This window comes from Pseudorasbora parva, chromosome 9, assembly GCF_024679245.1.
Source record: "Pseudorasbora parva isolate DD20220531a chromosome 9, ASM2467924v1, whole genome shotgun sequence".
NCBI lineage: Eukaryota > Metazoa > Chordata > Actinopteri > Cypriniformes > Gobionidae > Pseudorasbora > Pseudorasbora parva.
The window spans coordinates 2,509,728-2,536,805 of record NC_090180.1 but is presented as its reverse complement, the minus strand read 5'-3'; the positions used below and the strand labels follow the sequence as shown (position 1 = coordinate 2,536,805).

The 27,078-nt window shown below is 42.5% G+C and overlaps 1 protein-coding gene across 2 annotated transcripts in view; it reads right to left on the bottom strand.

Moving 5' to 3' along the window:
• Positions 1 to 27,078, bottom strand: part of brinp2 (bone morphogenetic protein/retinoic acid inducible neural-specific 2) — a 217,395-nt gene that overhangs the window by 128,992 nt on the left and 61,325 nt on the right. For both annotated transcript variants that reach the window (XM_067453480.1, XM_067453482.1), the window contains exon 2: positions 23,336 to 23,656. In XM_067453480.1, coding sequence (XP_067309581.1) covers positions 23,336 to 23,607 — 272 coding nt within the window. In that variant the 5' untranslated portion in view covers positions 23,608 to 23,656. The remainder of the gene's footprint in view (positions 1 to 23,335; positions 23,657 to 27,078) is intronic.

Here is a 27,078-nt window from a genome sequence, read left to right as displayed (position 1 = left end):
TGTGTTAATGCCACTTAAATGGTTTAAGGCAATCGGTTTCCTCAAATGAATTGAGTAGTCACAACAAAGTTTGAAGTTGTAACAACTAATACATACTATTTTACTTTAGTGGAAATAAACTGAGTAAATTAAACTTAAGTGGTAACATTTATGTAAAGAAGAGGGATTTAAGTTAGTCTTACTTAAAACAGATAAACTAGATTAACACATTTTTAATAAGTTTGGAGAGATGCAACATTTGAGTCAAAAATACTTAATAGATTTAAGTTATACTAACTTAATTGAATTAGTACTAATAACTTTATTTACCTAAGTTATTTTAACAAGAAGTTACTGAGTTACTTGGACACAAATCAAATATTTGTTTATGCTTAAATTGTTTGAGTTAATAAACTTAAACGATTTAAGGCAATCGGTTTCCTCAAATGGTTTAAGTTGAACTAACTCATCAGGTTTTACAGTGTTGCAATGGATACAGGCCTATTTATGAAGTTGACTTTATTTGGTATCAGAACTAATATGGTGGTAATTAGGCTATTTTGTAATGTCATTAAAGCGTTTAAATTGGAAATCACTTTAGATAATTAACATCTGGCAAACAGTTTGGCTCTAAATGGCTAAGATCTATAAATGGGTAAGCATGGTGTCCAGTAAGCAACCAACTATGGCAGTGACACAACATATCCTTCTATAAAAACAAAGACGACGCCGGCCACGGAGACATTTAGTCCATGTCAATGTCTTTATTCGACAAAACTTAAGCCCTTTTGACATTTTGCCTGACATATTAAAAACATTTTGCCTCCCAAGTGTGTTGTCCATTTCATTTATTTGAACTCAAAATCAACGCAAAATAACACACAATGTGTTAAAATGACACATGATGTGTTAAGTAGTTTAACACAATACATTGTGTTACAGTTAACTCATCATTTGTTAGAGTGTACCATTAATATAAAACTGTATAAGTTCATTTTTAGAAGTCTTTAAACCCATGTCAACAACGGGATAAGGAGGGTGGATGATTAGCAAGGGATACCCGTCTACCCTTAACAACATATCGGGTGACAATTTTATAGCTTTAATATTCTATATATTACGGATAACTTAAACTATGTTGAAATAAATGTAACTGTAATAATTTGAGGAATGTTTCATTTGCATAGAACGTGTGGTCTTTCTTAAAGCCGTAATGCACCTTCGCGTGAAGTGGAAAATTGATCGATTCAGCCCCTTCACTTGGGACAGTCATTCTTAGAGGCAGCGTGTTAAGAAGCTTCCTAAGAGACACTTCGGGGAACATACTTAGGAACATAAACAACTTTGGTAAGATATATATTTTCGAGTCTTCTTAGCAGGCTAAGAGTGAGCGTTATCGGGAAACCGGGACCAGTTTTATTAAAATCTAAAATATTATCTAATAAGACTTATTCAATCTGACTACACTAGATTATACGAGTAAAAACCTTTAGGTCAGGTAGAAATAACTCCTTAAGCAAACAACAGCCAGTTTTCAGGTTTTCAGTGTTCTGGAGCCATTTTGAAGATAATAATAATTATAGCTCATAGACTTCTGTTTAAGCACAGTATACATCCAATGTGGTAAATGACAGAAGTAAACACAAGTATGTCCAAAGCTTGTCCCAATGATGTGTTCTGAAAAACCTGAAATGAAACGATGCCACGCTTTCAGCAGATGGCTATTGAATCACTCTAAACAGTTTGTTCACCTATTCAGCCAAAAGCTTAAAATGTCACAATCTGTCTAAACGTCCCATTCTGTCTTTGCTCTCCTTTTTATTTTCTTTTTAAACCCTCTATTTAATGCAAACCTTCAAAGGCTTCTGTTTAGTGAACTAAAACATTGGCACTTGCTGCTTTTTTTTTTTTTTTTTTTGAGGGCATAATCTAGAAAATAAGCTTAGGAACCCCTCCCACCAGCGGCTGCATTGTATTTGTGAAAGCAGCTTTAACTATAGATTTTTAAAGAAGGATTAGTTGCCAAAGTTAAGCAAATAAGAAATGACAAAGTCGTGCTTTCAGCAAAAACCAGAACTACACAATGCAAAAGCAAAATGAAACCGCTCAGCAAAAACTTTGCCCTGGCAAACATCAATATAGAGAGTGAAATTTGACTCAGAAGCTCAGACAATGTTTATCAAATGCTTCTGAAATATTCTTTGGTGAGTGATTGAAGTGGTAAATTGCATCAAGTCAACAGAACACAAAAGTGATTCTTTTCAAGCAGCTGTTTCGCCCGTTCTCCATTATAATTCCTTGCGAGCGTCTGCGAGGCTGCCATCCATTTGGCTTATTAATTCTATTTTGTGGACCAGTGTCACCTGCGTGATTCATCTCTTGTGTGTTCCCTATGAAAACATCTCATTTCATCTCACTTTCTTAGGGCTTACACACGTCCTTTGTGTTTGAGTTCGTTCGCAGACTCGTTGCCTTTGGAAACCAGCAGCTACCAGGTGACTGAATCCCAGCGGAGCGGCTCTATGGTCTACAGATAATAGCACGAATGGGAGCTAATACATCATCCCCAGGTTCCACATGGGAAGGGTAGTGCGTCATTGCTTTTCTACAGTCATAAATATGTGATAAAATAAAGCTTTACAATCTTAAAAAAATAAAGGTTCTTAAAGGACCTGTTCTTCGCGATCCCATCTTTCAAACTTTAGTTAGTGTGTAATGTTGCTGTTAGAGCATAAATAATACCTGTAAAATTATAAAGCTCAAAGTTCAATGCCAAGCGAGATATTTTATTTAACAGAAGTTCCCTTTCAAAGCCGACAGCGAGCGGCCGGTTTGGACTACACCGCTGCACTTCCTGCTGTGATGACGTCACTAGAACCGTTTTTTGACTAAAGCTCCGCCCACAAGAACATGCAAAATAGGGGGCGTGGTCTTGTTGCTCTCTCACGTGGAGAAGAGCGCATTGAGCGTGTGCATCGCCCCGTTATGGTAAGAGGCGGGACCTTTCCGGGCAAAGTGCGCTAAGCTGCTGTCCAATCACAACACGGGAAGCGCTGCCCAATCAGAACTCGTTACGTGTTTCTGAAGGAGGGACTTCATAGAACAAGGAAATCATCAGGCCGTTTATAGGACAGAGGAAACAGCGCTGTACAGATAAGTAGGGGGGAGAGCAGGGGCCAAAGTACCATTTTTCAGAAAAACGTAATTTTAAAAGAAAACATTTTAGACAGAGATATACATTTGCTATGGTCAATAGCTCACAAGTGTGGTCTATCAATAGCAGGTGGTATATTGTACAAATGCAGAACAACTACAGTATAATTTCACTTTAAACATAAGATACTCTTGTCTTTATTAAATATACCTGACTATGAGCTTGTTAATATGTAACTGCAAACATATTTTGTAGCTATTATCTTTGCAAAAAAACTATTAAATTACATTTTCATTTAAAATTTTAAGTTTAATCAAATGTTTCAAATATAACCTGACAATACAAACTTGTAGGTTTAGAATATTTTTTTTTGTGCAATGTCAATCTATTTGATATTTTTTTTCTTCAACAATATGAACAATATAAAAATTTAATTAGCATAATATGCATTATTTATATAGTCAGGAAAGGAAGTCCTGACATTTAAGCACGATTTACTTTCATACTGAAAAACTCTAAAAAGACAAACCTTCAGGATGTGTAACAGCAATAAATAATCTGAAGAGTGATCATTACTGTGACACATGAAACGAGAAACACAACTTGTAATTAGAAAAAAAAGTACAGCTTCAGTAATTTACTTTCCGTATTCGAAACTATATTTTGGACCGAACCGCAGGAAACGATGACGAAATCACATGATTTTTGGCAGATCCATCAAAGGTTGCGTGCTGAACGTGCTGTCATAGCTTGGAATGCAGATGTAGTCAGGGCTCTGAGAAAATCGCTTTGTTACTTTGGTCCCGTGTTACTTTCGCCCCGGTTCTCCCCTAAATTGTGTGAAAAATACTGTTTTTTTACACGCGAAACATGAACTCATGTTATATTACACACTGCAAACACAATCAAGGCTTCGAAAACACGCGAAAAACGGGACCTTTAAATGGTTCTTTGGCAGGGTGTGTGGTTTCATGAAGAACCTTTAATATCCAAAGAACCTTTCCATTGCACAAAAGGTTATTTGTAGTGCAGAAAGGTTTGTTAGACTATAAAATGGAACAATGGTTCTTTAAAGAACCTTTCACAAAATGGTTCTTTGGGGAACACTGTAAAAAAGGAAAACGGAAAATGTACTGGTAATTTTCTGCCACTACATTATCCATTAATTTTACAGACATTTCCGTTAACCCTTAAAACACAAACTAATGCAATGTGTAATTAAAAATACAGGTAAAAACAAAACAATACAGAAAATACCTTCATATTTATACAGTACACAGGCATCACTGGGAAACCCATTTTTGGTTCTTCCTGGCATCTTTATTTTTAAGGGTGTAGTAGTATTCCTTGGTCCAAATCTTTTAAAGGTAAACATTTTACACATAAATTAATAGTCCTGAAAATTATAAATAAATAAAGCATGAGACATTTTTAATAAATACAAATTAAAATAAATTATTTAAAATCGCAGTTATCCCATATTGCACGATTTTGCACGTGGAATAAATTATGTAACGAACAGGTTGAGTATTTTTTAGTGCACTGGGTATGATGAACTTAAAATCGGGATTAATGTTCACTGTACAAATGTAATATTGTGCATTAGTCAGTCATTTCACTCATAACCCATTAAGTCATGTAAATTAAAAAAACAAATCTACTTGAACCTGTCACATGCCTGTCCTGTTTTGTGTGCACATGTGGGTTTTGTCATGTCTACTGTCAACCCCGCCCTTCTTGTTATCTGATTATTGGTTAATTTGCCCCACCTGTTCCCTCTTGATTTCTTCCCCTTATAAGCTCCTTGTGTTTGTCAGTCTGTGTTGGATCCTTGTGTAATGTCTGCGTCTTCCGTCCTCACCGTGATTCTGTTGGTTTGTTTAAGTTTGTATTTATATTATTCTATTATGTGTTTTTCCCCCTTGTGGGTTGTTGTTTTGAGTTTATGTTTTATTTTATAATAAATGATCATTTTCTGCACTTGAGTCCTCGCACCATTTTCCTGTTTCCCTTGTCTGTGACGTGACAGAAGGATCCAACCATACTATGAGGACTCAGCAGAGAAGTTCTCCCTCGGTGCCAGTTCCGGGGGTCCTGAGTCCGGGAATCCCGAGTCCAGACATGGCCTGGAGGGCCGTAATGGGAGGGTTTGTGGTGGCAGTCCTGCATGCTTGGGAAAAGCACAGGGTGTCATCCACCACTCCGGTGGTCCCAGTTCCAGTGGATCGTGCGCCGGTGGTCCCTGTGCCGGTGGATCATGTTCCGGTGGTCCCTGTGCCGGTGGATCGTGCTCCGGTGGTCCCTGTGCCGGTGGATCGTGCTCCGGTGGTCCCTGTGCCGGTGGATCGTGTTCCGGTGGTCCCTGTGCCGGTGGATCGTGTTCCGGTGGTCCCTGTGCCGGTGGATCGTGTTCCGGTGGTCCCTGTGCCGGTGGATCGTGTTCCGGTGGTCCCTGTGCCGGTGGATCGTGTTCCGGTGGTCCCTGTGCCGGTGGATCGTGTTCCGGTGGTCCCTGTGCCGGTGGATCGTGTTCCGGTGGTCCCTGTGCCGGTGGATCGTGTTCCGGTGGTCCCTGTGCCGGTGGATCGTGTTCCGGTGGTCCCTGTGCCGGTGGACTCCGTTCCGGTGGTCCCGAGTCCGGAAACGGCCTGGAGGGCTGTGATGGGATGCTTTGTGGTGGCAGTCCTGCATGCGTGGAAGGAGCACAGGGCTTTATCCGAAGCCCCGGAGGCAGTTCCGGTGGTCCCAGTTCCGGTGGATCGTGTGCCGGTGGTCTCAGTTCCGGTGGATCGTATTCCGGTGGTCCCAGTGCCGGTGGACACTGCTGGACTGGAGAAGTTTCCCCAACGCCCTCCGTGCGCCGCTGAGGCGTCCTGCTCTCCGTGCGCCGCTGAGGCGTCCTGCTCTCCGTGCGCCGCTGAGGCGTCCTGCTCTCCGTGCGCCGCTGAGGCGTCCTGCTCTCCGTGCGCCGCTGAGGCGTCCTGCTCTCCGTGCGCCGCTGAGGCGTCCTGCTCTCCGTGCGCCGCTGAGGCGTCCTGCTCTCCGTGCGCCGCTGAGGCGTCCTGCTCTCCGTGCGCCGCTGAGGCGTCCTGCTCTCCGTGCGCCGCTGAGGCGTCCTGCTCTCCGTGCGCCGCTGAGGCGTCCTGCTCTCCGTGCGCCGCTGAGGCGTCCTGCTCTCCGTGCGCCGCTGAGGCGTCCTGCTCTCCGTGCGCCGCTGAGGCGTCCTGCTCTCCGTGCGACTCTGAGGCGTCCTGCTCTCACCGCGCCGCTGAGGCGTCCTGCTCTCACCGCACCTCCCTGGCGCTCCCTGCACTGACCGCACCACCCAGGAGTCCTGCTCTCACCGTGCCTCCCTGGCACCCTGCTCTACCCATGCCGCCCTGGCCGCCTGAACTCTGCGGGCCGCCCCGGCCACCTGAACTCGGTGGGCCTCCCGACTTCGGCGGGCCGCCCTGGTCATTCGAACTTTGTGTGCCACCATGGCCTCCTGAACTTTTTGTTTTCCTTGTCCCTCCCTTGTTTGCCCCTCCCTGGTCTGTTCCTTCCTTGTCTGTTTCCCCTGTCCCTCCCGTCCCACCCTGGTCTGTCCCGCCCTGGTCTGTCCCTCCCGTGCCCCCCTGGTCTGTCCCTCCCGTGCCCCCCTGGTCAGTCCCTCCCGTGCCCCCCTGGTCAGTCCCTCCCGTCCCGCCCTGGTCAGTCCCTCCCGTCCCGCCCTGGTCAGTCCCTCCCGTCCCGCCCTGGTCAGTCCCTCCCGTCCCGCCCTGGTCAGTCCCTCCCGTCCCGCCCTGGTCAGCCCCTCCCGTCCCGCCCTGGTCTGTTTCTCCCATCCCTGTCCCTAGTGGAGCGTCTGGTAGCCGCTCCTTAAGGAGGGGGTAATGTCACATGCCTGTCCTGTTTTGTGTGCACATGTGGGTTTTGTCATGTCTACTGTCAACCCCGCCCTTCTTGTTATCTGATTATTGGTTAATTTGCCCCACCTGTTCCCTCTTGATTTCTTCCCCTTATAAGCTCCTTGTGTTTGTCAGTCTGTGTTGGATCCTTGTGTAATGTCTGCGTCTTCCGTCCTCACCGTGATTCTGTTGGTTTGTTTAAGTTTGTATTTATATTATTCTATTATGTGTTTTTCCCCCTTGTGGGTTGTTGTTTTGAGTTTGTTTTATTTTATAATAAATGATCATTTTCTGCACTTGAGTCCTCGCACCATTTTCCTGTTTCCCTTGTCTGTGACGTGACAGAACCTAGATGAATAAATGCTGTATTGTTACTTCATGATACATAATGCATGAAATTATGTTAATGAGCTGAACATAACTGTCAAATATTATCATAAATGAATCATACTAATGCAAACGGGTAGTGTGGCATTCTGACTTCTGTAACTGAAAACTCTTACATTTCTGTGGTTATGAATTCAAAACATATAATCCAGAGCAACATAAGAACACAATTACAGCAAATTTGGGATAAGACGTCAGGCAATTCAAATGTAAGTTATGTACGTTAACTCTTGTAAAGAGGAACGTTAATTATGGGTCACTGAGAACAAAAATGATGCTTAAAATAGTTTATAGGCTCTAGTTTTCAAGATATGCTATTGGGTCAATATGCAGATAATAAACTAAGGGAAGGGTTTTAATTTAAACCAAAAACGATACGAATCATGCTGGTTCCAGAATCAAATCATGCTTTAATTAAGAGTCATCACTTTTAGCATTAATTTGAATAAAATTTTAAAAATATTTTGCTATGAATATTTTTCTATTCATCTATTTTCTTTTTATATTGCTTTAATGCATTACTATTTTAACATATCATATTTCTGTCCCATGCAGAGTGAATTCAGCACTTAAATGTAGATATTACAACCAAAACGTTGCTGTATTAAAACACTCGACTTGTGATATAAAGTAAGTTTGGAGTAAAAACATGGTTCTAATCTCATAAATTGTTGTGTATAGATGGTGTTGTAAATTAACATGCTAGCTAGCCCTAATATGCACCTGCCACTGAGCAAATACATTACTTTTATGAATAATTATGATTAGTAAAAGTCACTGAAATATTTCTATTTTCCAGAAGGGCATTTGATGTTTAGAAGGTTAAATGATAAGTTTGATCAAAGAAATGAGGTTTGAACAGATCAGTTTGAATAGTGAGGCATTAGTAATTACAATGAAGACAAAATAATAATAATAATTAAAGCCATAACCAGGCCAGAGAGGTGTGGATGTGTGCTGGGAGACTGAATGATGCAGTTTGGACCTCAATACAATAGAGACAGTACACTGAATGGATGCTTAGCCACTTAAACTCCGAGGACCTGTACAGGGTCGGGAATGACATCGTCATATACTTTCAACTATAAATGTCTGTGGAGAAGCTCGGACCCCATGTGTGGCTCCATTTGAAAGCGTAGAGTGTCTACTTTCTGGGATATGCATCACTTTGACATTTGTTTTAGACAAAGTAATGTATTTACACTAAATTACTCTGGTGTAATTTCTGCCTGGATTTGGCCGACCCAAATTGAAAAGCCTCCCATACACACATACAGTGGTCTAGGTTCAAAATGGAGTGTCATTTTACAGGAAACCTTTTAAAGTTACATAAAACACTGCTAAAAGTCATAAACATGTAAGTATATGTTGTCTAAGCTGTAATACCACTCCCACAAAAAAATAATAATAAAAAATAAAATAAAAAATTGGCACTTTTTGATTTTTTTTATATCAATTAATTTTTGAAAGTCTGTAACTCAGGCCCTGTGTGCTCTAGGACCCTGCAGACACTTTAGGCTGCTTCCAGCATGTATAATTAGTTTAATGACACTGGGATATTGCGTTTATATCACTGTATATGGTTCATTCCTTCAGACCCATTTGAATAAATCATGCACACAACATGACACAGACAAATTTATTTTTTCCACTATTTTCTGGAATTTAATGGAAGCAGCCCAAACTGTCTGCAGACTCCCCACCCCCCGATACGAGAGATTTATGTATTTTATTTCTGGAAAAAATCCTCCGATGATGCGTCATCTGAGAATGTTTTGGCCAGAGGCTAAAGACTACAGCCAGTAGAAGGGTCCAAGTAGTCTTTAGTGTCCAAGTCAAGTCTTTTTCAATTATTAGCAATATATTTCCCAGCTAGTTGTTTTTCGAACAACGTATTTAGAACCGCTTGCAGGGTTGGTGTTCTTAGAAAAGTTCTGTGGTATTCGCTACTGCTGCAGCACATCATTTTTGAAAGAATGAATAGTAAAAGCTGGTGTTTCGTGCTGTCATAATAAATAGAGAACGTAATCAGGAATACTGTGCCAAAAGACTTGCACTTTTTTGAAAAGTCTCCGTCTTCAAGTCCCTGTCCGGTCCAAGTCAAGTCTCAGGTCAGTTGTTTGCGAGTCAAAGTCAAGCCGCAATACTTTTTTTTTGCGACTTACGTGAGACTCGAGTTTCCATCTCTGGCAGGAGATATTTCCACAGGTTTTCAAACCTCACAAGGGGGATGGGATCTTACTCAAGCTTCTAAAGGCATGACCTGAAAACAGCTCAGCTCTTCGCTCTCGTGATGAATGTAATCTGACTCCTGCTGCGTTTGTGTCGTGACTCTCGCTTGGCTCACTCACATTATATTGAACAGACACGTTTTTAATTCTAGTGTCTGTTCTCTAACTGAACTAAGGCCCCATTTACACTGCATGGTTCAAGTGACCCAATTCCGATGATTCCCTCTCATGTGACACAGATCAGAAATGACATGTGAACGTGTAAGCAGGGAAAAAAACGCATGAATTCCGATATCCTCAGATCGGATTCAGGCCTCACTCATATGAGGTCAAATCAGATATTCCCCAGGAAATGACAGTTGTATGTCATCGAAAAAGGGACGGAGGCGAATGACGTCAACTCAGGTGGACACGAACTGCCATCAAGGGCCAGTGTTGCCAAGTCCATTTTTTTATACTTTTGGGCGGGTTTTGTCGTGAAAACCTGACAACCCTGTCAAGAGCGCTCCTCTTTTTCTCCGCCTTACGAGAGAAATGTTTTGCTGACCTTTAAAGATGTGTGGAACAGTGCAGACAGCAAAGCATTGTATAATCATTTCGTATGCGTCCTTTGCATATCGTGCCGTTTAACTTCATTTTCCGGTTAAGAACGTCTTGGGCTGTTTCGCCAGTATACAGTGTAAATGCAAATATCGGATACGGGTCGCTTTTAAAAGATTATGTAAGCAGGTCATCAAAAAAATATAGTCACCCAATCGGAATTGTGCATCAAGACCTGCAGTGTAAATGATTTGATCTTTTAGCATAAGCCAGCGGAGCAAGTGCATTCTGGGAGATGTTGTCTTTCATCCCCATGAGACAAAAATACATTTTCTGCCTTTTCTCAGTCTAGAAGGCACGCAATTTAAAAATAATTTCACATTTCTACTACATAAATGACCCAGTTTAAATACACATTCATCTTCCCAGCGCTGAAGTACCCCTTTAAACACTTCTGATTGGCCATGGCGTTCAAGAGATCAACAACTATGACTGTGATTAGCTACATTGCTTTAATGGTCATGTTTGAATTCAGCACATCAAATACACATAATAAACTGCACAGTTTATCTCTGAAGCAGCAACTTCTTAAACAAATTGTAGACCAGTGTTATATATTTATTTTCATTGAGCTCACAGAGGTTTTCATATTCAATCAATTCTGAATGTAAATGTCAGCTGAACAAAGACAACTAATGCAAGCGCACATCTCTTTCCACTCACAATGGAAAAAAATCCCCATCGGAGCTGGCAGTATGACTAAAGACCATAGAATTCACTCTGCCGGGGATCCTTTGGTGCATTGTTAACCCCCAGAGGGGAGCTGTGCCCAAGGAAGCAGTAAAAGGTACAGTGTCTGCTGGTGTTCTCCTCTTGATGTGCAACCTAGTTTCTCTTCTTGGAAATCCTGATCTGTTATCATATCAAAGGGTCAATGCAGTGACCAGCTGAAGTCCTATCTTTTTTTAGAGTGAGTTCAGTGATTCTGTTTACACAATGCATGTGAACTGTGAGGCACATACAGAAGACTCGCCTACACCCAAACACCCACACACACTCTTTGGCTTGCAGGACGGCCTTTCAAACAGCATTGGCAGAGGCTTGTCTCCCCCTCACTGAGTCCATCACAGATCTGTGGGCCTTTTTCTGCCCAGCTGCTGTAGGCATGCTGGTTTCTGAATTCGGCAAGCGGAGAGAGTTGGACAGAGTCGGCTGCGAGCCGGCGGGGGGCAAAGAAAGCCGGCAGAAAGGCCAAACTCCCCTAGCAGAGCTGAGGTCAACCACAGTAATGCACCAAACACACCTTTCCTTCCCTCTGTGCGTGTGTCTTTGACATAGTCTGGAATGAATGTGTAGCGATCGATATTTAAAATGCACTGTACTGAATGAATGATGTTAGCGGCATGCCGTGCGCATGTAATTAAAACTGGTCAACAGCTGAAAAATCACCACCTTGGTTGCGACTGATGTGTTGCACTTTCAGAAAAATAATGATGCTTTCAATGGCAAGGTCACAGGTTTGATTCCCCGGGGACCCGATAAAAGACGACCACATGGCGTAGTGTAGTGCAGGGGGAAAGTGTGTGTAGAAAAATGGTGAAATTATAATTACTAGCAATAAATGAAAGGTGCAGTGTGTAGTATTTATGATGATCTATTGGCAGAAATGCAATATAATATACATTTGCAGTACAGGCCAAAAGTTTGGACACATTACTATTTGTAATGTTTTTGAAATAAGTTTCTTCTGCTCATCAAGCCTGCATTTATTTGATCAAAAATACAGAAAAAAATGTAATATGGTGATATATTATTACAATTACACTTGATACTTTAAATGCTGATTTATTTCTGTGATGAGAGCTGAATGTTCAGGATGGTTCCTCCAGTCTTCAGTGATCATGATCCTTCAGAAATCATTCTCATTATGAGTGTTGGAAACAGTTCTGCTGCTTCATATTTTTTCATAACCTGTGATACTTTTTTATAATACTTTGATGAATAAAAAGAAAAGAAAAAAGAAGCAGATATTTTAAAAATAGAAATCTTTTGCAACAGCAATATACACTACAGGTCAGTCATTTGGGGTCAGACTTTTTTTCTTTCTTTTTTGGAATAAATCAATAATTTTATTCAGCAAGGATGTGTTAAATTGATAAAAAATTGATAGTAAAGGAGATTTATATTATTTGAAAATATGTTTTTATTTTGAATAAATGCAGTTCTTTTGAATCTTTTATTCATCAGATATATTAGTCAGCAGAACTGTCTCCAACACTCGTAATGAATCCTCATCTGAGAATGATTTCTGAAGGATCCTGATCACTGAAGACTGGAGGAACCATCCTGAACATTCAGCTCTGATCACAGAAATAAATCATCATTTAAAGTATAATACATTGAAAACCAAATATTTCATATTGTAATAATATATCACAATATATAACAAAAAAAACTGTATTTTTGATCAAATAAATGCAGGCTTGATGAGCAGAAGAAACTTCTTTCAAAAACATTACAAATAGTAATGTGTCCAAACTATTGGCCTGTACTGTACATATACATAACTATGTTTTCAGTGGTGTAAAAAGACTTTACATAATGAACCATTATGTTTTATTACCTTATAATGAACCGTTTCTATCGACACACCTCGAGTCACTTTACAGTGAAATCAACATTTTGCGCCGCCGTGTTTCTACGGTGGCCCTAAAGGGACAAACTTCTCTACAGAGCGCTAGTCACTCTCTGCTCTCTCCGACGACAACAATTTTTGTCCTGTGTCAGCCACCGTAGCTTCCCTATGTGCTTTGAAAGGGATGAGAGGGGTGATTGCAATTCACAACCTCACCACTAGATGCTGCTGAAACTTACACACTGCACCTTTAAAATAAATCATTTAATAAAGACAAATATTTATTGACAGCCATAATTGTACACTACTGATCAGTTTGGGTTGGTAAGATAAAAATAAACAAATATATATATATATATATATATATATATATATATATATATATATATATATATATATATATATATATATATATATATATATACTATATTATATATATATATATATATATATATATATATATATAAATTTTTTATATATATATATATATATATATATATATATATATATATATATATATATATTTTTTTTTTTTTTTTTTTTTTTTTGAAAGAAGTCTTATATTTGCCAAGGCTGCATTTATTTGATTCAAAATACAGCAAAACAGTGATATTGTGAAATATTATTACAAAAAAAAACATGTTCTATTTGAATTGGGGAGACTGGGTATGGTTGTAACACTTTTTGCTTCATCATCTGTAATCTTTGAGCTGGAGTGGATACAATTGTACACAAAGCACCCACTGTCGTTTGTGTACGACAAAAGGCACCAATTCAAACCTCTGCAAGATTATTACAGCCCTTGTAAGATGATGATACATGTTGTGCCTTTGTAACAATCTCCCCCACTTAAGGGTAGATAACAAACTGTAACAATTAGACAAAAGAAGAAAAACAGTGGCAACACCAGGCAATATGCTTTAAAAACCAAAAGAACAATGTCTAACCCCGGCTCAAATCCACTTACTGTTTGACTCAGGAGTGTGTGCATGTGTGTGTGTGTGTGTGTGTGTGTGTGTGTGTGTGTGTGTGTGTGTGTGTGTGTGTGTGTGTGTGTGTGTGTGTGTGTGTGTGTGTGTGTGTGTGTGTGTGTGTGTGTGTGTGTGTGTGTGTGTGTGTGTGTGAATTACTCTACATGTTATCTTTTCTTAATGAACACTTGACTCCAGTGTCCCTGTGTAAAGAACATAACACTCTAACATAAAACACTATTAATGTGTATGTGAGTTTGTGTCAGCATCAGAATCCCAATTCATGTTTTCTCCTGACGTCACACCCTTATAGGAACGGCCATCTGGAGGGCAAAACAAGGCTTTCTTCCATTGACCACCAGTCATTTTTACCAGGTTTGTGTAAGTACTAAATGTAGTAAGACTTCAGTACATGCCTTATAGATGAGGCATATACAGTATTTTGTACAGGCAAGCAGATGAACACAGAATATAAATACAAGGTTTGTCGTTAAGCGTTTTTCCCGTTGAAACCCATTATAAAAATGCATTGTGTTATGCATATTCTGGGCTCATCTGCTCACCTAATCTAGTATGCATCATTAAAAAGGTGTGCACTGAATTTATTATCACTGCTTTAATATATTAATGCACTTTAAGGATGGATCAGTTCACCCTCCGCCTGCTGCATGATCAGCCCTTTCTTCACATTATTAAATTGTTTTTGATTTCACAGTGTGTACATAAAATACTGTAAATGGAAGTACTGTACCCTTACTGTATAAAACATTCACAATAACTTACTGGCAGCAGTTAGCCAGTAAGTTACTGTAAATACAACTAAAATCACAGTATTTAATTGTTTTTGATTTCACAGTGTATACATAAAATATGATAAATGGAAGTACAGTACACTTACTGTAAAAAGTATTCACAGAAAACTTACTTGCTAATCGTTTCCAGTTAGTTACTGTAAATTTTACAGTACATTTTTACAGTGTACATATTTAATCTGTGTTTAAAACCAAGTGGTACTCGATTTAAAATAAAATCCAGATCAACAATTCCTTGATTAGCATTAAACTTTGCTTAATTATTGATGCACCCAAAGTGTTTTTATGTTTACATTTTTTTATGTTAAGCGTTTTACAAAGTTCCTGTTTTTAGTGATTGGAACACTTCAGCAGATGCTGTGCAGGGATCACAAGTGGCAAAAACTTGCATCTTGTTTATATATTTTAGTTCCCTTTATCGAGGGAACTCGCACTGCGTCATCGTAGATGACACATCGGGGAACGCCCTCGGCGTGACGCTGCTGAGTTCATATCAAAAAAGTCCAATCTTGATTGGTGTTGCGTAATGACGTAACGAGTGACGGCATACCCGGAGGTATAAAGGGACGCCGGCACAAGCAAACGCAGCTTCCTGCTTTCAGCGGTCGCGCTCTGTGTTCTGTCTGTCTATTTGGTGTTGTTTGTCCCGTAGGGCTTATTATATCATTAGATATGGCGAGCGAGCAGTTCAGACGGTGTGTGCCTCCCTGTCCGCGCTTTATTTCGGGCACGGACACACACCAGCTCTGTGTGCAGTGTCTCGGCATGCAGCACGCCCGGGCCGCTCTCGAGGGAGCGGCTTGCGGCGAATGTGATAAGCTGCCGCTGAGAGTACTGCGCTCGCGGCTGGCGGTCTTTGACGAGGCCGGTCAGCCTCGCGAGCCTCGCGGTTCTGGGCCCGCTGTTGCCGAGGCAGAGCGGCGCCGCAGGTCGTGGGGCTCGCAGCTGGATCTGTCAGCGGGATTAGGGAATGTTGAGGCATCTCTCTCTTCCTCTGACGATTCAGAGGATCTTCCGCCACGTGTGGAAGCCCGCGCTGCGGCTTCTTCCCGCGAGGCGGAGGATCAGGTGCTCATGCTGTCCGATTCTGAGGGATCGTTGACAATGAGCACCGAAGCAGGCGCAGTGGGGCAGTCGCCACCCCACTCGCAGGCTATGGAGGAGCTCGTGGAGGTCTTGACTCGCGCTGTGGCCAAGCTGAGCTTAGATTGGCCACAAGAGGAAGTGCACGTCCAGCCGCCAAGCAAGCTGGATGAGCACTTCTTCAAGCGTCGAGCCCAGCCTCCACGCTGGGGTCTGCCGTTTTTCCCCGACCTGCACAGTGAGCTGTGCAGGGCGTGGGAGAAACCCTTCTCAGCACGTTTGACTACGCCCCCTGCACTTCACTTCGCTAACGTGCTGGGAGCGTCTAAGAAGGGATATGTTGCGCTGCCGAGGGTAGAAGAGGCGCTCGCGGGCCACCTCTCTCCCGAGACAGCAGCTTCATTGAAGACCCCGGCATTGCCCTCGAAACCATGCCGAGAGACTTCGAAGCTGGTGGCGAGGGCATATAGTGCGGCTGGTCGCGCTGGTGGGTGCCTGCACACTCTTGCGGTTCTGCAGGCCTACCAAGCGGACTTGCTGAAGGAGCTCGATGAGGGCGAGGGTCCCTCTCCGGAGGATGTGACTGAGCTGAGGAAGGCAGCGGATTTGTCTCTTCGTGTCACCAAACAAGCGGCCCGTGATATCGGCCGCTCCATGGCGGGTTTGGTGTGCGCGGAGAGGCATCTCTGGCTGAACCTGTCGGGGATCAGGGAGAGAGACAGACACTTTCTCCTTGATTCCCCGGTTTCGCCTTCTGGCCTTTTCGGCGGCGCTGTGAGCACCGTCGTCGAGAGGTTTCAGGAGGTGAAAAAGCAGGCGGCCGCTCTCAGCCAGTTCATCCCTCGCCGCTGGGGCTCCTCCAGCAAGGCTGCCTCGAGCGGGCAGTCTCGGCCAGCAGAGGGCTCCTCGCACCGTGAGGTGCAGAAGCAGAGCGTCGCTTCTCGTGCCCCTCCTGAGGGAGCTTGGCAGAAGAAGCGACGCTCTCGCGGGAAGTCTTCGAAGCCGAAGACCGACCTGAGGGAGGTTATTCAGGCCAAGAAGGCTTCCAAGCGGTCCTAGCTGCGGCAGGACCGCTGAGAGCTGTCCCCCACGGGGCGGAGCGACCGAGGTCGTTCTCCCCCCGAGGCTCTCGGGAAATCGATGTTGTGCTCTCGCAGTCAAAAGGGCTCCGGACCACGTCGTTTCCCCATGTTCGCGCGCGGCTCTGGCCAGCACATATAAAATCTGCGGCAGAGCAGCGACTGCGTTCACACACCGAAAATCTGCCTCGATTAGTCCCTGCCGGTTATCCGCTTCAGGGGGTCGAGGCAGAGGTTCGGTTGATACCCCAGACCAGCCTCGAGAGGCTGGTCCCCTTATCAGAGTATCTCGGCGCATGGTCATGCCTTCCGAATATCTCTGTGTGGGCCCTGCGCACTGTAGAACGGGGATACAGACTGCAGTTCAGAGTTCCCCCCCCCGAAATTTGGGGGGATAGTCTGGACAGTGGTCGGTCCCGAGCAGGTGGGGGTAATGGGGCAGGAAGTACGCTCTCTGCTGGAAAAAGGGGCGATAGAAAGGGTCCCCCCACCAGAAAGGGAGGTCGGGTTCTACAGCCGGTACTTCATAGTCCCCAAGAAGGATGGGGGGTTGCGTCCAATATTAGATCTCAGGCTTCTGAATCGGTCTCTGAGGAGACACAGGTTCAGGATGCTAACCATTCCTGTTATCGTGAGTCAGATCCAGTTCGAGGACTGGTTCGTCACGATAGATCTAAAGGACGCTTACTTCCATATTTCCATCCTTCCCAGTCACAGGAAGTTCCTGAGGTTCGCTTTCGGGGGCGAAGCGTTCCAATATCGGGTCCTTCCCTTTGGCCTAGCCTTGTCACCTCGCACCTTCACGAAGTGCATGGATGCAGCCCTGGCTCCGCTAAGACTCCAGGGCATCCGGGTACTGAATTATATCGACGACTGGTTGATCATGGCCAGGTCGTACGATATGGCAGTTCAGCATCGAGATGCTGTTCTAGCACACATGAGGTGTTTGGGGTTGAGACTCAACGCGAAAAAGAGCACGTTGACGCCCTCCCAGAGAATTACGTTCCTGGGAATAGTGTGGGACTCGGTAACGATGCGGGCACACATGTCACCCGCACGTATCGAGACCATACGGGCGGAGGTCTCAAGTATAAGGTTGGGCCACAGCATCACTGTCAAACAGTTCCAGAGACTGGTGGGTCTCATGGCAGCAGCGTCCAGTGTGATTCCACTCGGCCTGCTCCACATGAGACCGCTACAGTGGTGGCTGAGAACCAAGGGGTTTTCTCCGAAGGGGAATCCCTTTCGTATGATCAGGGTAACGCGCAAATGCATTCGTTCCCTGGTTATATGGAAGAAACCTTGGTTTCTGTCCCTGGGGCTAGTATTGGGAGCATCGTGTTGCCGGAAAACCGTTTCAACAGATGCATCCCTTACTGGTTGGGGCGCGGTCATGGAAGGCCGAGGGGCGAGAGGTCCTTGGACAGCCCAGCATGCTTCATGGCACATCAACTGCCTAGAGATGCTGGCTGTCTGGAAAGCTCTGAGGAGTTTTCTCGAGGACCTTCGCGGCCACCATGTCCTGATACGATCCGACAACACTGCCGTGGTATCGTATCTAAATCATCAGGGGGGTCTGAGATCGCGCCCTCTGTACAGACTGGCGCATCAAGTCCTCCTGTGGTCCCACGGGAAACTGTCTTCTCTCAGGGCAGTTTATATCCCGGGGGACCAGAACCAGGGAGCAGACATCCTGTCGAGGCAGGGGCTGAGGCCCGGGGAGTGGCGTCTCCATCCAGAGGTGGTGGAGGCCATATGCGAGAGGTTCGGCCGAATGGAAGTGGATTTGTTTGCGTCTCGAGAGACGACCCACTGTCCACTTTGGTTCTCCCTCAGGCATCCGGCTCCGTTGGGCCTGGATGCCATGTCACAGGCGTGGCCGAGGCTGCGTCTGTACGCATTTCCCCCGATTGCTCTGCTCCCGGGAGTTCTGGAGCGGGTTCGCCGGGAAGGCATTCGCCTGCTTCTGATAGCACCCCGGTGGCCGACCAGGGTATGGTTCTCCGACATTATGGACCTGCTAGACGACCTTCCATGGCAGATTCCTCTGAGGAGGGATCTGTTGACTCAGGCGGGGGGCTCGATATTTCACCCCCAGCCAGAGTTATGGAACCTGTGGGCTTGGCCCCTGAGGGGGCAGAGCTCATAGAGGAAGGGCTGTCAGCAGGTGTCGTGGAGACTATACTCAGCTCCAGGGCTCCTTCCACCAGGAAGCTGTACAACTTGAAGTGGAGAGTGTTCTCCATATGGTGTAGAGACCGTGAAGTAGACCCAGTGAACTGCGCTGTGGCTTCAGTACTGGAGTTTCTGCAAGATCGGTTTTCCGCCGGGCTTACCCCGTCCACACTTAAGGTGTATGTGGCAGCGATAGGAGCTTTCCACGCACCATTAGGTGAAGGACCTCTGGGGAGGCACCATCTGGTTGTACGGTTCCTCCGAGGAGCGCGGAGGATGAGACCTGTGGCTCGTTCTAGGATCCCTGCGTGGGATCTGGCAGTGGTTCTCGAAGGGTTGGTTGAGGCCCCCTTCGAACCGCTGGAGTTGGCTGAGGCCAAGAACCTCACGCTTAAGGTAGCTTTTCTCTTAGCCATCACCTCTCTGAGGAGGGTGGGGGACCTTCAGGCATTGGCAGTAACACCCAATTGCTTGGAGTTTGCCCCAGGCAACGTGAAAGCTATCTTGCGGCCGACCCCGGGATACGTCCCCAAGGTACCGTCTAATGCGGTACGGTCGGTGGTTCTCCAGGCTTTTCATCCCCCGCCTCATGTGACGGCAGATGAGGGCAGGCTTCACCTCCTCTGCCCGGTGCGGGCATTGAGGATTTATTTGGAGAGGTCTGCCCAGTGGAGGAAGTCAGACCAGTTGTTAGTGTGCTTTGGTCCACCTAGGAAGGGGCTGCCTGCAGCGAAACAGACAATTAGTAACTGGATTGTCCAGGCAATAGCAACGGCCTATCAGGTGCGCAACTTGCCTTCACCTATAGCCGTGAGGGCTCATTCTACCAGGGGCATGGCCTCCTCGGTAGCCCTCCTTTCCGGAGCTTCTCTGCAAGAGATTTGCGAGGCGGCTGGGTGGGCCACACCGCATACCTTCGTGAGGTATTATAGTCTGCACCTCCCGGCGACGCCAGGCGCTAGGGTGCTCGCCCCCTGATTATGCACTCCGGTTCATGTCATGGGGTGCAAGATAGGCGAGGACTAGTGGGTACTCGTTCCCCGATGTGTCATCTACGATGACGCAGTGCGAGTTCCCTCGATAAAGGGAACGTCTCGGGTTATGAATATAACCCATGTTCCCTGAGAGGGAACGAGACACTGCGTCTCGTAGCCCCGCCTATCTACAGAGCGGCCCGCTTCATAGCAGTAAGCTGCGTTTGCTTGTGCCGGCGTCCCTTTATACCTCCGGGTATGCCGTCACTCGTTACGTCATTACGCAACACCAATCAAGATTGGACTTTTTTGATATGAACTCAGCAGCGTCACGCCGAGGGCGTTCCCCGATGTGTCATCTACGATGACGCAGTGTCTCGTTCCCTCTCAGGGAACATGGGTTATATTCATAACCCGAGACGTTTTTAAGATGGAAAACTGACAGGCTGCGCTGCAGTTCTGTGGCTGTTTTGCGCTCCAGGGGTCCAGGACAGTCACAAGACTGAAATCTATGAATGGTCACAAAGGAATGATGTTAACTCTAGACTGCATTCGGCACATTTTACCCACACGTCCTTTGGCTTTGAGTAGCCAAATTCCTCCACACAGACTGCCTGAGGTTCATGGGATCTGAGAGGAAGTGAGTAAAAAGTGAAATGATCATATGACTCCTAGCTTATCCCTGATTGTGAAATTGGTGGTTATAACATTATAACACTCCCCATATTACAACCATACCCAATCTCCCCTATATTTTGATTTGTAATTTATTTCTGTGATAGATAAGCTGATTTTTTGTCACTTTACCATATGGGTGCACTTATTAAGGCACGTGACTATTAACTAATTGATTAAGTAATATGGGTTTTGAATTAATTTTGAATTAGTTAATAGTCATGTGCCCCAACAAGTAAAGTCATAACATAATGACACCTTTATAAATCATTAGCTGATGATTAATTAAAGCAGACACTGGAAGCTGAAATGCATGGCTTTGACCCCTTGTGGTAATTAACACATTAATTTACATTATTAGTTAATATAATACGTTATTAAGGAATTAATACATTGACACATTTAACTAATAACAATTTAATGATTACTTAATCTGTTAATCATGATGAATCTTCATTAGCTGCTGATGCACTAATCATTAATAAAGGGGTTAGTTCACCATTAGTAATACATTAACTCATGATTATCTGTGCATTAATTAAGCATGAATTAATGCCTATTAGTGCACCCATAAAGTGTTACTGAATTATTTATTTTTTAGCAGCCTTTACTCCAGTCTTCAGTGTCACATGATCCTTCAGAAATTTCTAATATGTGTATTTGATGTGTAATAAATATTTCATAATTCTTGGATGAACATACAGGTCAAAAGAACAGCATTTATTAGTACTATTTTTAAAAAAAAATATTTTAAATATTTCTATTCTCATTTTTGAGCAATTTAATGCATCCTTGCTGAAGCAAAAGAAAAAGAAAAAAGAAAATGAAAATGTAGACCTATTGACCAAAACATACAATTGTACACCTTTATATTATGTTTATTTTTTACAGTATAAATATAGTAAATATATAGTTTTTTTTATTTTAGGAGAGGCCATCATCATTAATGAGTAGGTCAGTGTAGATGTAAAATGAACAGTGTGTTGGTTTTCGTGACTGCATGTGCTATAGCCCTTCTCTATCATCTGACTACTCTGTCCTCTCAACAATGATATCATGAGCTGCATCAGATCGAAGCCTCATCCCAACTGTTTTTTTAATTTATTTATTTTTCTGCTATGATGTTGTCAAGACTTCTCACTGTGCTTTTTTGACCCAGACTGACGGAAGTTCTGTGTCCATGCACACTATTGTGCAGAAAACTCCACTGATTGCCGTAGCATTCAAACACCTATCAGTCACAAGTTTTCCTAGTTTTATAACGTTTTCACCAACCACAAAGTGTGTCGTCAACACCATTTAACATGTTTTACCATAATCAACTTCTGCAGAAAATCTGCCTTTAAAATCTTTGTTTAAAGGGTTAGTTCAGCCAGAAATGAAATGTCTGTCATTAACTCCTCTCCCTAATGTCGTTCCACACCCGTAAGACCTCCATTCATCTTCACACACAGTTTAAGATATTTTAGATTTAGTCCGAGAGCGTATGCACACTATACTGTCCAGTTCCAGAAAGGGAATAAAAACATCATCAAAGTAGTCCATATGAGACATCAGTGGGTTAATTAGAGTCTCTTGAAGCATCCAAAATACATTTGGGTCCAAAAATAACAAAAACTACGACTTTATTCAGCATTGGCTTCTCTTCTGGGTTTGGTTTCAATCCTCAAATAAAGATTCAAACGGTCATGAAATATGACCTGTGGTAACTTGAGCAGATCTGGCAACCCAAAACGCTACTGACTTCGTGATTGGTCGATAGGTGGAGGGCGGAGCTTCAGGCCAAAACACATGACATCATCAACATCAGTTGAGGGCTGCAACAACAACTTTAAAATGACAATATCCTGGCCACACTACTGTCAGTGATAGAAGTGTTTGAAATTAACATGATTTCTTAATGTCTAGAGACCTATAAGGGCCATTTTATGGTTAATTGAAATACATTTCTTACACACAGTTCTTTTAAGTAAGGAATAATTGACGATTGGCCATTGAATTATTAGAAAAATAATGCACACTAAACATGGTGATGTGGTCGTGAAGAGTTGTGGCCGTTACACTTCAGGTGTGAATTATTTTTATAATAATTCAATGGTCCGGAGTCAATTATTCCACTTATACTACGGTTACCCCCCCTCAAGACATCGATTCGGTGATATATTTAAAGGGATTTGTCCGGTTTTTGTACTTGAATCGCTATTCTGATTAGGACTATTTCTTCCGCATCTCATCCAATGACTCTTTTATTAGTTCCCAAATGTCATTTTAAAGCTGGTAACTTAACGGAGGCTTGAGCCGTTGAAAGCATTCTACTCTATTGCGGTTATTAATGAAGTTATTGGAGAGAGAGAGAGAGAGAGAGAGAGAGAGAGAGAGAGAGAGAGAGAGAGAGAGAGAGAGAGAGAGAGAGAGAGAGAGAGAGAGAGAGAGAGAGAGAGAGAGAGAGAGAGTTAGGCTGCCTCTTTACGTCTCTAAACAGCGTTGTTATTTGCTCGCTAGTGAAAAAATGTCATGTGTAGCCTTTAAGTTGGTTTATGTTTTTATGCTAAGCCTATAATTTCTGTTATTACAGTTAACTTTGCGAAGTGATCTGGAACTGTAATGCGGTCAAGAGAGCGGTCTTGAACAACATTCGCTGTGCATTTCCCAGAAAATAATTGCACACCTCAGAATGTTCATCAGCCAATCAAATTCAAGCATGAAAGGCCCCATAGAATAACTATTAGTATATCCATCACAGCACAAACCTGTAGATTTTATAGCGTGTGGAGAAGCCTTGTTGGAAGCGTTCTTTAAACTCTGTGTATTCTGGACAGCGATGGAAGGGCCCTTTATCAGACAGGAGCCAGTCCAGCTGGCCGCTGCTCCGGCCGGAGATGGAAGAGAATGGTGAGGTCTTCGGGTCCAGACGCTCAGCCAGAGCCAGAATCCAGCTCAGCGGGCCCAAAGGAGCCCAATGCCACAGGAGCATCAAGAGGAACCATCTAACAGCCGCAGCTCTCTGCCAACACATCGCCATCCTGCCCCTGGGCACCTGGCACCAGCATTCTCCTGCCAATCCCTCTGACCTGAGCAGAACGGAAGAGAAGACCACGGTATCACTTTGATGATCAGCGTATATACATATACATATACATATCCATTACACAAATAATAACTGCAAGTAACACAACATGGCACTTTCAAGTATTAAAGGCATAGTTCACCCAAAAATTAGTATGTGAAGTTTATCTGCTGACCCCCAGTGCATCTGTATCCAACATGTAGGTGTGTTTGTTTCTTCAGCAGAACACAAATTTATATATATTTTTTTTAATTCCAACCATTGCAGTCTGCCAGTCATAATGCATGTGAATGGGTAACAATTCTATGAGAGTAAAAAAAAAACATGCTTAGACAATATGCACAAAAACCCTGCTGCTCCTGACGACACATTGATGTCTTAAGACACGAACCGATCGGTTTCTATGAGAAACACAACAGTATTTGTTTTTTTTGTTTTTTACCTCATATCAGACGAATCTCATCTAGTGTTATAACATCTGCTATAACCACGCCAGTTTGACCTGACTAGATGGAAGTTATAGCAGATGTTATAACACTAGATGAGATTCGTCTGGATATGAGGTACACAAAAATAATCTATAACTACTGTTGTGTTTCTCACAGAAACCGATCGGTTCGTGTCTTAAGACATCAATGTGTCGTCAGGAGCAGCAGGGTTTTTGTGCATATTGTCTAAGCATGTTTTTTTTTTTAACTCTTATTGAATTGTTACCCATTCACATGCATTATGACTGGCAGACTGCAACGGATGGAGTTAGAAATTAAATTTGTGTTCTCCTGAGGAAACAAACACACCTACATGTTGGATGGCCTGGGGGTCAGCAGATAAACATCACAGGCTCATTTTTAGGTGAACTATCCCTTTAAAATAGTATTTTCTTGAGAAAAAAAAATACTCCAGTGATCTTGATTTTATTTACAAACTTTTACAAAAATTTACAAATTTTTATAGTGTAGTGGGATATTTTATTTTCCATAAATCAGTATTTCATGTCTTCTGCTTTGTGTTTGACTTCTGATCTAGAGGTAATTTTATGATAATCGCTGTCTAACTGTACATATGCCATACAACTAGGGTTGGTTAACGTTCACATTTTAATGGGTACCTGAAATTCACCACCGGAACCCAACGGTACATTTTTTTCTGTACTTTGGAGATGTTTACCTCAATAACTGTACAGAAACTGTAAGTCATTTATAGAAGTGTTATTGACATTATGACAGAGCTGCCATCGCCTGTGATATTTGTTTGCTGTAATATTTATCTGATAATAGTAGACCACTAGCTACTTAATTCATTGAATTCATAAAAACAACCTCATATCCACATTTTATTTCTATGAAAAGACGTCCCACAAATTCTATGTTGTGTATTTTCTGGTAATCAAATTAAGACATAAAACATTTATTTAATTTATCTTTTAATTTATTTAAACAAACTTTTTGTCAAATAAAGTACTGCACACCTGAACTTTATAGTGTTCAAATTAAAACATGGAACACATTTTTTGATGTATTACTTTACAAAAAAAGTTTTGATAATGTATTATTATTAAATTAGTTTTAGTATTATTATTATATTGGGACATATCTAAATTCTACCATAGAGCAGTAATATATTTGTCAAGTTAAACCAAACGTTTATTTTGACGGGTTGCCGTGAAGAGTTTTGAGTTTCTGTGTGTTTATGGTATGACGGTAGTTTTCCTCAAATGAAACGGTAAAATGCTCATGAAGTGACTCTCAGGAGATGAAGTTCATCCGTTCATGTCGTCTGTGAGACGGCAAGCGCAATTCAGTGTGTGTGTGTGTGTGTGTGTGTGCGAGAGGGAGAGAGGTAAATTAAATTCCATTCATTCACACAAACAGGACATGCAGGTTCGTCTTTTTGCGGTTTAATATTCACAGACACTATATCACCAGATGCGTTCTCGGGTACAGAATTTTTTCACCATTTTATTTAATGTGAAACGGTACTTTGGTAGGTGCCCTTAAAAGTACAGAGTTCGATACCCAACCCTATATACAATTGACCCACAAATATTCCATTTTAAACTATTGTCTCCTCCGTGAAAAATGCAAGTTTGAAAATAATGTTTGACGTTTGACCAAGGGTCATTTATATCAATGAATTTGCATGGATTATGTAAAGTGCAGGTAGACATTGGCTTTGAGAGAGGCAATGCCTTCATGCATCCATGCATACGGTATAATATCAAACCATTAGTTCCATACAGGGGTTAGTTCCATTCCCTGGCATTCCTTTATAATCCTTCTTCAAAGCCGCGGAAATGAATTTTCTGAAGGACTGAATGCAGGTTTGGATTCCTAATGATGTATGAACTACCTTGGACATGTTCCTAACAGTAAAGGGCTGAATTGGTCATTTTATAAAAGGCAATTAGAGACGAGCAAATAGTATGAAACATAGAAAAGGTCTTGATGCAAGCAATAACCATATACTGTAATAAGTTCCATTTAGCCAGCATTCAGTTCCTTAAACTGGGAACGGCCGTCAGGTCACCCAGAGATGATTTCCTCATGTTTTTTCCTCCTATATTATTTTCGTATTTCCTCACTCAGTCGTGTTCTAATATACAAAATGTAATTATCCCTATTCCTTCTGCAAAATATATTTCTCCTACTCCTCAGCTTTTTTCTCCTCTCATCTCCTTTGTTTTACGACTATACAAACCTCTCATCGGCTCATCTTGATATCTAATTCTGTGCTATTGCATTTCCTCATTTGTTTTATGTCTTTCATCATTTTTGTTTTGTTTGTTCTTTCTTGCGATTAATCTCATTGCCTTTTTTCTGATTTAATTTTCTTCTTCATGGTTTTGTTATAAAGTGACCAACTCATGGTGCCGTTTCTGTAAGGGGAAAACACAGGTTATAGACAGTACGTTCGTATTTATTTATTTATTTATTTATTTATTTATTTATTTATTTATTTATTTATTTATTTATTTATTTATTTATTTATTTATTTATTTATTTATTTATTTATTTATTTTAGGGTGGTCAATAATTAGTAGTGGTATGATTCATTCAATTAATCACATATCTTGAATGGTTGGAGAATGCCTTATTACTGAATACATTTGTATTGTATTGTATTATATTTATTAATTATATTACATTAACATTAAGTTGATAATCCTTTGGACAGTGTATTAGAAGAGAGCAACAGAGTAAAATCTAATTTAGTCAAGATGTATAAGCCTACACTAAACTGTAAATGAACGGTTATAAAAATGGCAAATGCCAACCCAGGCAGGAAAATTTAAGAAACAACACATTTTTTAATAAATGAACAGTGCAAGCAATACCTGATGAACGGCGTTTGTACACAGAACGCATTCATCAATGCATGTATGTTTACCGCTCCCTGAGAGAGTTAAATGCCATGCTATTTGTCAAA